Source organism: Zingiber officinale, chromosome 2B (assembly GCF_018446385.1).
Source record: "Zingiber officinale cultivar Zhangliang chromosome 2B, Zo_v1.1, whole genome shotgun sequence".
Classification (NCBI taxonomy): domain Eukaryota; kingdom Viridiplantae; phylum Streptophyta; class Magnoliopsida; order Zingiberales; family Zingiberaceae; genus Zingiber; species Zingiber officinale.
Window position 1 is genome coordinate 148,303,038 of NC_055989.1, and position 9,400 is coordinate 148,312,437.

The 9,400-nt window shown below is 35.6% G+C and overlaps 2 protein-coding genes across 2 annotated transcripts; both read right to left on the reverse strand.

Annotated features, from left to right (window-relative positions):
* Window positions 1-2,474: 2,474 nt before the first annotated feature.
* LOC122047735 lies at window positions 2,475-4,688 on the reverse strand. Its single transcript, XM_042609189.1, has 4 exons — window positions 4,536-4,688; window positions 3,876-4,426; window positions 3,180-3,365; window positions 2,475-3,071 (listed from the first exon to the last, which is right to left on the reverse strand). The coding sequence occupies exons 2-4, from the start codon at window positions 4,341-4,343 to the stop codon at window positions 2,793-2,795; spliced, it is 933 nt and encodes a 310-aa protein (XP_042465123.1). The 5' UTR covers window positions 4,344-4,426; window positions 4,536-4,688; the 3' UTR covers window positions 2,475-2,792.
* Window positions 4,689-5,047: 359 nt separating this feature from the next.
* LOC122047736 lies at window positions 5,048-6,792 on the reverse strand. Its single transcript, XM_042609190.1, has 3 exons — window positions 6,605-6,792; window positions 6,389-6,507; window positions 5,048-5,477 (listed from the first exon to the last, which is right to left on the reverse strand). The coding sequence occupies exons 1-3, from the start codon at window positions 6,757-6,759 to the stop codon at window positions 5,458-5,460; spliced, it is 294 nt and encodes a 97-aa protein (XP_042465124.1). The 5' UTR covers window positions 6,760-6,792; the 3' UTR covers window positions 5,048-5,457.
* Between the last annotated feature and the right edge of the window lie 2,608 nt (window positions 6,793-9,400).

A 9,400-nucleotide genomic window follows, 5' to 3' on the forward strand; every position in this document is an offset into this window, starting at 1 on the left:
AAAATATTGACTAAGAATTTTGATATGAAAGATATGAGTCTAGCAGATGTTATATTGGGAATTAAAATTCTCAGGACATCCGATGTGATAGTTTTGACACAATCCCATTATGTAGATTCAGTGGTGAAAAGGTTCAATGCGTACGATCATTCTATAGTAAAAACATCTATGAATCTAAGTCAACACTTAGCGAAAAATTATGGTGAGCCCATATCGCAATTGGAATATTCTCGGTTAATAGGCAGTTTGATGTATCTCGTAAACTGCATACGTCCAGATATTGCTTGTGTGGTAAATAAGCTGAGCCGTTTTACGAGTAATCCAAACGACACCCATTGAAAAACACTGATGCGAGTTCTTAGATATTTGAAATATACTATGAACTACGGATTACATTACGGAATGTATCCCACTGTCTTAGAGGGATATTGTGATGCTAATTGGATATCAGATACAAAAGATTCTAAATCCACTATTGGGTATGTATTTACAATTAATGGAGGAGCGGTATCTTAGAAATCCACAAAGCAGACATGTATCGCTCGGTCAACTATGGAATCCGAGTTTATAGCACTAGACAAAGTAGCAAAAGAAGCTGAATAATTGAGGAATTTCTTGGAAGATATTTCGAGCTGGACGAAACATGTGCCCTCCGTACTTATACACTAGGATATTCAATCGGCGATTGGAAGGGCACAAAGTAGTATGTATAATGGTAAGTCTCGATATATACGTCGTAGACACAATACCATTAGACAGTTGATCTCAAACAGAGTGATTACAATCAACTATGTCAAGTCAAAAGATAACTTAGCAGACCCTCTTACGAAGGGGCTAAGTCGAGATCAAGTATACTGCTCATCGAGAGAAATGAGACTAAAAATCTACAGCTAAAACGATTGTAGTGGTAACCCAACCTTGTTGATTGGAGATCTCATGATCTTAGTTCAATGGTACAACAAAGTTAAAGAAGTTGTATTATAGCACACGAGATATATTATCTCTATCCCAATCATAAGATGAACTTGTGCTATCATACCATATGTAGTGAAGTTAAGCGTATGCTTTTAATGATTTTTATACCTTTATAAGGTGGAGTATGGTAGGAAACTCTTGATAGAAGTGTCATCTATGTGAGTGTGAAGACTGACCGCTTCAATGAAACACTCATAAATCCAAGATGATATCCATGGTCAAAACGGAACCAACCATGAGAATCAAAAGTAGGTGAGATAAGTCTCTATGTGGGTGTTATTATCTTAGTATACACAAACAACTGAGCAGTTCAAGACATCACGTTCACTGCACAGCCTAGTATGCTCGATAGCATTCCACTATGGAAGGTTCAAAGCCACAAGCTACCTCTCCCGATGCATTAACTTATCGATCGAACTCTCCTTAAGTGATAACATGCATGCATTAATTTTCATTTATGTGGGGGATTATTAGAAATTATAAATGAGAAATTAAAAGGTTTAAGTATCTTTTGGATAGTCAAAGGGTGACATCTTATGAAGAGGTAGTGTGCCTCTTAGGTAAGGATGCGATCTACATCATCTAATTCAAAATGGATGAATGAGATCTAATTGAATCAAGAGGTTCTTATATCCCTTCATTTAGTATAAATAAAGTCTCTCACATCCTCATTTCACTCACTCAATTTTTTTCAAGAAAAGCAAGCATTGCATTCCATACTTGTATTGGAGAGTTCGAGAAGTCTTCTTCAGTTCGGAGGTCTTACAATTTGTAGTGCTGCTATCGCAAGATAAAGTCGTTATATCTTGAGAGACAATTATCGTGTTCCGTGAGCACCGTGTACAAGGTAAATTCGTCTTAAAGAAATAGAATCTAACTCTAACCTTGACTCAACCAAAATAATAATATATTGTCATTCTATCATGCTCAGATTGTACCAAAACAAAGATCCCAATATAATATACCGTAACTGAATATCTATAATATACTATACTGCTGTTAGAATTTTGAATTTCAAATATCTAAATTTTTACAGGAGGGTCTGACCAAGCCCCGGGGCGCTTGCTTATAGTAGAATTACATATTCATACAGGAGTTGCGATGAATAATAATTAACAACAAAAGTTGGACTGGATCTTATTGATTAAGGTGAACTTTCTTTTATGACAAATGACTTATAGCGCCACTTTGTTCTTTAGTTTCTTGGGTAGAGAGACAGCTAATATTCTTAGCTTCAATGTTGCGTAAAATAAAAAGAAATAAATAAATAAATAAATAAAAAGTTGCTCGACCTTAACTTTCCAGTAAATGAATCAAATCAGTTCCGACTGTGTTTAATAATTAAGCAAAAAAAAATGGTGTGTGTTATGAGCTAATTATGGATAGGAGATGATGAATCTTCTCATCATAGAACACAAGAATTGATTACAAATAGTTATGGTGGTAAAAGATGATTCACTCATCTCCAACACCTCCATCAACCCATTCACAGGTCAATATGAAAGAAGTAAATTCCGTATAACTACTAACCTTGGACAGATAAAAAATACATGGAGAAAGATAGGTATCTGGCTACTAGCCAGGATTTGACCACATGATTACATATAGCCATAATAATCATCGAAGAGGTTTTTAGAAAACCATAAGAAGTTTCATTTTAAATTGCATCACAAACATTACAACAAACAGAGAGCTAACAGCAAAAGCATCCAGGTAACTCTTCGGAAATCAGATTTAAATGTTATTCTTCTTCATCTCCTCATTCTGAAGATAACGAGTTGCACGATATTTGCTGATTTCCATTTCATCGACATTGCTCAAAAATAAGTGCAAGCTTTTTGGGAGAACTTTATAGGTTTGGTTTTGCTTGAATCCACAACCAGAGGACAAGAAATGTGCTTTTGGTGTTTCACCCTCACCAACTTTCCGATCACATATCCGCGTGATATGATGTCAAAGTCGAGCGTTAAGGGCACAGCTCCACCGGTGCTGGACAAAGTCATGCTGGCTCCAGCACCATACAAGGGGACCTTTTCACCACGCAACACAACTGATACGGTTCTACGGCTCTTTCTACGTTGGTAATACTTCTGTAACTGCAATGAGGAAGAAAACAAGGCAATTAGCTCATCCAAGAACTAGAGTTGTTCCATTTAAACTTCAAAACCTCTTGATAAGCGTATTCAGCAGATAAGAATACTCACCTCTCCGGTAGCAACTGCGATTTCCGAAAACATTAAACGGATTGGGCCTGAAGTAACATGAATGCCAAACATAGCAGCAGTGTTGTACACACTCATCTTCACTGAGCAGTTGAGTGTTACCATCTTAGTCGGGACACCAGTTGCATCAGTACCCTCCCCAGCATAAAAGTCATCCATCGATAAGCTCTGAGAAAAGGCAGTGTGTGTTACATAATGCAACTCCAGACAAAAAATCTATCAAGCACACATAACATTTTGAAACTTGTACAAAAGGACAGTCACATATCTCTTAAATGGGATGACACAGTTAAGCTCGCCGCAACATGCCTAACACCAACTAAACAATTTGCATCACAGTAAGAAAGACAAAAATCCATGAGAAATAAGCTTTGATAATCTAAATCACCAATCAAATGGATAATCATCTCAAGGTTCTGTTGGTTTCATTGATGGTAGAATCTCCAACCGGATCTTAGAGCCACATGCATATTGAGTTTCTTAGGTGAGACTATCATGATGTCCTAAATTTAAGTAGAAGGAAAAGTTCATCACCTGAAGCTTAAAGCTTTTTACACAGTAACCTCCAATGAGTAGCACATGTACAATGTGATCCCAAATAAAGAAGATGGATTGAATTGTGAATGACAAATTGAAAGGAAATGACAATAAACTATATCTTATCGACCAAGTACATACCTTGACGATAACGTCTGGCTTATACGGCCGTGCTGCTCCCCAAATGATTAGAGAGAAGAGGGTAAACAGCAGGACGAAGCTTACAAACCCTAGAATGATCTGACAACGGCGCGACAACCCCTTGTCGTCGTCAAGGTCATCATAGGACCCTTCTTCCTGGATCACATTGCACTCAGGCCAACCTTTATCGTTCACTCTCTTCCTGTACCCCTTCCGGCCAGAGGAGGAACGTAACGGTCCGGAGAAACGGCTGGCGGACGAGGTCCGCGAGTGGCGCCCGAAGGAAGGGTGAGAGGGCGACTCCATTGGGCTGTTGAAAACAGGGGTCGCCTGCATGGTCGACGACTTGTCGCCATCGTGGGAATCCCGAGACGGGCTCTGCACGTAGTAGGCCTGCCTCTTCGGCGATCGAGGCGGCGACGATGGGGCTAAGCTGGTAACATCGGACTCCGACTTGGCGTGCAGCATCTCGATTGAAAAGAATTACGCCGGCAAATCTCAACCCAAATCGGAAACACCAAAGATTCAAACTTTTAACATGAATCGGCAAGCTGATCGAAGAAAACAAAAAGAAAATTATAAATTTCCGAACGAGAAGCCAGGAAAAGATAAGGAAAAGTGGATTTCTGGCATCATTCCAGCAATCAATCTTTGGCGAACCTGCAAGTTCCGCCCCTAGATGCGAGCTTTGCTTGTGGGAGGCCTCCGGAGCCAAAGAATGGAGAAAGGAAAGCTGCCAAGGTAGGAAATGGAGCGAGCATTCACTCCGCTGCTAAAGAGCTCCACCGCCGACGAGTGGAGGTGAGAGGTCACCATCCGCAGGATCTGCTGTTCTTTCAAAGATAAAAATGACCGAATACTAAATGTATTTATCACAACTATAACAATTAAAAGGTGACACGTCATCATATATCATGGATGCTGTGCCACTATGGATAGGTGATTCACAGTGTGCGCAATGGTTAAGAAAAGTCACAGCTAGCTGGAAATTTGGCATATGCAGTGTCGGCAGAATGATATTAATATCGATTAACTTTACCTTATTATGTTTATTTGCTAACCAAATCTTCAGTTGATCATTAGTGCCAAGGGAGTAATAATTATAATACCATGCAAAGTATCATCAGAAGAACATTTGACAATAATAGTGCAATTAAAGGATGCGAGTTAGATACAATCCAACCAAAATTCATTATCCAAGAGCTTCAAAAGTAGATTTACAGACATTTCACCATGAAAACAAAGTCTGATCCATCGATATCAGGTAGAAAACCAGGTAAACAAAATGAATCACTGTTGTCACAAACATTGCAAGGCTTTTTCCCTCCATCCTAATTAAAAAGCAATCAGACTACTGAAGCCAAATTATGATGAAGAGCAATGACTTCAAATTGCAAATGTTACTTTTAAATATGAAAATGGTTTATCAAATCTTCACTGACAGAACTTTCAGCTGGAATTCATTTTTCCAATAAGTTGTGTTCCAAGGAAAGAAAGAATGTTTCCTGAAAGCTCAAGTGGCATGAAAATCATGTCTGATGTATGAGACTCATGCATTCAGATGCCATATCGACAGGTGCCATCATAAAGGCATTGAGATACCTGCAAAAATTGAAATGCAATGACAACGTCAACATGTGAAATACAAGAAACTTTAGTTTACAATATCTTCGACTTGTTAAAGTGATCGCATCACATAAACCATTTTCAGTGTGATCTTGTAACAGAGTAAAATGACAATCATCTACAACATAGAAGTAAAGGACATAATATTCAGGATCAGGTGGTGTTGTGTTGCAAGGCAAGCAAGATAATAGATTTGTTTAATACTTTTTATAGGCTTACTGAATCAAATTATCATATAGATACAACTTGCTCCACTGAAGGAGTCTTCCAAGATATCAAAGAAAATGCACTCAAGGACAAGACTTTTTTTCAGCATGAGCATTACAAAGATGTAGCAAGAAGTAAGAAAGGCATTGTTTAATTTGCAGTATATCCTATGCAAGGACTCTACTATAACAGTAATTATAGAACCATAAGAAAGATATGCTTTGATACCAAAATTGTTTAAACTAGCAGATTTTTCTATAGGTTTATATTAAGTAACTACAGGTTTCACTGCAATTATCAATTCAACTAGTTGCTTGGCAGATTAAAAGATCAAATTTACATGCAGTAAGAGAAAACAATTCGCTTCTGGAGATACTATTGAATTCTAATTGATAAACAATCATTCTGATAAGAATTAAGAAACAATTCATAAACTCAAACCCTTATTTTCAATTTATCACTGTTATGCATTTGTCCGACGCCATAAGAGATTGTTAGCTCTCTAATTGCATACAAAAATTGATACAAATTGTTAACTTTGACAAACCTTTCTATATGACATCTGCTAAAGTATCCAACAAATACATACATGCTATCACTACATTTTATAAAGTAGAAGATTAGTGAACAAGTTGTTTAAGTTATCAAGATGAAGAAGAAATGACTGAGAAACAATGTACCTTGTGGAACCAAACCCCATCGTTGGGACTCCGCAGCGAGAACCGATTGCAGACGAGCGGTGGCAATCGCGCTGTGGAGAGGAAGCATCGACATCAAGCAACTCGAACTTGCCGGTAACCTTCATAACCGGAAGAAATCGAATCAAAATCCTAACTTGTTGGAAAACCTACGAGAAATCTCTCCAACGACTCGAATATGAGCAAAAAAACACATACCTTGGAATGCAGGAACTACGCTTCCTTAATGAAGAGAGCCGCGATACGGGCGGAGATGCCTCAAGCTCAATGATCACGTTTTTCCTAGCCCTGAGTACTGCCGAAATCGCTGAAGCCGAAACCCTAGAACGCAGCGCGGAAGACAAAGCCGCCATTTTGACAACACGCTGCAGAGCTGAGAAAAGACTAATCGCGTAGGGTTTTACCTGTTCGTGAGTTACAATAAAGACCGTCGATTCGATATGAGGATGACTGTAATCGACGGACGAGATGTTAGATCGTCAACACGATGTTGATTGCTGTTATTTTTCATGATCTCTAGCTTGTTTGTTGAACATATGATTGTTATGCATGGCTTTTTATTGGTTTTGTGCTTCTAGGGATGTAAATGGATCAAACAGTTCATGAATTATTTAGAATTCGATTTGATAAAAGGTTCGTTCAAGTTTATTCATTTATCTTATCGAACCGAGTGTAAGCTCGGTTTCGAGCTCGACAATTTTATCGAACCGAGCTCGAGCTTAAAGATATTCGGCTCGTGAACCCACGAACATGTTCGTTTATAGGCTCGCGAGTCAAAAAAAAAAATGAACAAAAAAAATGAGCTCTAAAACGAGCTTTAAAATGAGCTTTAAAATGAGTAAAAAAAATGAATTCTAAAACGAGCCAAAAACGAGCCTGAAAATAAGTGTGAGCTCGTTTAACGATTTAGGCTCGTTAACTTTGATAATCGAGCTAATAACGAACCGAGCTCGAACTGTTCGCGAATTTGATAATTCTAGAACGAACCGAGCTCGAGCCTTGTGATAAAAACTTGATTAGAGCTCGAGCCCGAATATAACTTAAATAAGCCGAGCTTGAGTCTAATACTGTTCGACTCAGTTTGACTCGATTCGACTCGTTTATATCCCTATGTGCTTCTAACTACCTATCGGACAGCAGTATGCACACTTGTACGAGTGAATCATATGTTAGAAAATGACACTGCCACCATTTTTATTTTGTTCTCACTAAATGTCCAACTCTCGTCTCTAATATGAACCAGCATTACCAGTCAACTTTTGGATTCTCTAACGACAGACAACCTTTAACAGGCAAGTCTTTATTCAATTCTGTGTGTTCATATCATTGACTCAAGTCTTCAACAACCATCTTCATAGATCTTTATTTTAAGGCCACTGTTTATCATGAACTCAAGTCTTCAGCAACCCTATTTTATAGGTCAAAAATCAACATTCAAGTCAGTCAATCCAAAGTGCCTCTTTCGAAGAGGATTCGAGGAAATTAAACAGCATATTCTTTGTTCACAAGATAGTATTGGTCAATCAAGATTTCTAAAGTTCTAACTACTGTTTGGAATTTACTCACTAATTCTGATGGACTTGCTTACGAATTCTCTCTTTTGCTAAATGAAAGGTTTAGAAATTTCACTTGAAATGTGTCTAATTTTATGGAATATAAATAAAAAATATTATAAATATACATTATGTTAATGTAATAAATTCTTTTAAAATTTTTGCTGTTTAATAGGAATATAATTAAGATTTATATAATTGATTTTAGTAGTTGGGATTAGCATAGTTGTTATTAAAATATTAGCAAAACTAGCAAATTATGTTAGGAAAAAAAATTGGCGTAAAGAATTATCATATTTCAATGGGTTAATTAGTGAATAATTTTTAATAATAGAAGAATTACTTTATCATGTATTTTATAAGTTTCAAAGTTATAAACTATATAATAAATTAATTATTTTGAAAAGGGTATATAATCGATTTATTAAAATTTATAAAATATATAATAATTTGGCAATTAACCTTATTTTAGTTATATGTCTTTACTGTGATTTACTATCTACCATCCTGATCTTTTACCCTTTTTATCATTAATAAACTATCCTAATTTTATGCATTTCACTTATATAAAGTCATTTTTAAGTTGAAATTATTATTATTATTATTATTATATCAATAATTTCAATATTCAAATCATATATTTAAATTTTAAAATTATCAAATTACATATTTAATATCCATTTTACTCCTCTTATTGATAATCGATTTTCACAGTGTGTAGCAATCGATTAACTCTGCCAATCAATTAAGAATAATTATATGATTGTGTAATATTCTATCAATTAATTATCATATTATATTAACCAATTAATGGAATTTAACTCGATTAAAAATGAATTAAAAAAAATATAATATATCTAAATTGATGTTTAAAATAATGTATATAATTAGAAGAATTAAATAAATACATAAGATATGGTTTTATATTATTCCAAATTCTATGAGTCTATTTTAATTTTAAAATCGGCATGGATATAAGAAATTTGGAATAATATAGAATAGTCTAATATTTTTATTATATTTATATCTTTAAACATAAGTTTCATAGGTGAATAGTAATTTTTTTAATATGAGTTAATTTTTTTAATTGTTATTAATAATCGATGTGATGTACTGATGCATGTTATAACAATCGAGGAAAAAAAACATGGACATGTGATTTTGATATTCTAGAATTTCAGTGGTTTTGACGTATTATTATTATTATTTTTTTGATAGAATGTACTTGATTTTCGATTTTTTAAGAAATTAATTTTCATGAGTGTCTTTAAAAAGGTAAATGAATAAAAAAACAATTTAAAGAGTTTTTAACTTATCGGGAACGGCAAGCATTTCCCACTCGTACACGTATATGCTGACGTCCGGCTCGTATCCTTGTTGTTGCCACGTCTGTAAAATCATTTTTATTAGTGAATGATGTCCTGATCCGGCAATATTATCT

Coding starts and splice junctions, on each gene's coding strand:
- LOC122047735 (XM_042609189.1), bottom strand. CDS start 4,343: ATGCTGCACGCCAAGTCGGAGTCCGATGTTACCAGCTTAGCCCCATCG. Junction 3,366..3,875: donor AGCCAGACGTTATCGTCAAG/GTATGTACTTGG, acceptor GCCTTTTCTCAG/AGCTTATCGATGGATGACTT. Junction 3,072..3,179: donor TCGCAGTTGCTACCGGAGAG/GTGAGTATTCTT, acceptor TCCTCATTGCAG/TTACAGAAGTATTACCAACG.
- LOC122047736 (XM_042609190.1), bottom strand. CDS start 6,759: ATGGCGGCTTTGTCTTCCGCGCTGCGTTCTAGGGTTTCGGCTTCAGCG. Junction 6,508..6,604: donor CGTAGTTCCTGCATTCCAAG/GTATGTGTTTTT, acceptor CCGGTTATGAAG/GTTACCGGCAAGTTCGAGTT. Junction 5,478..6,388: donor ATGGGGTTTGGTTCCACAAG/GTACATTGTTTC, acceptor CAATTTTTGCAG/GTATCTCAATGCCTTTATGA.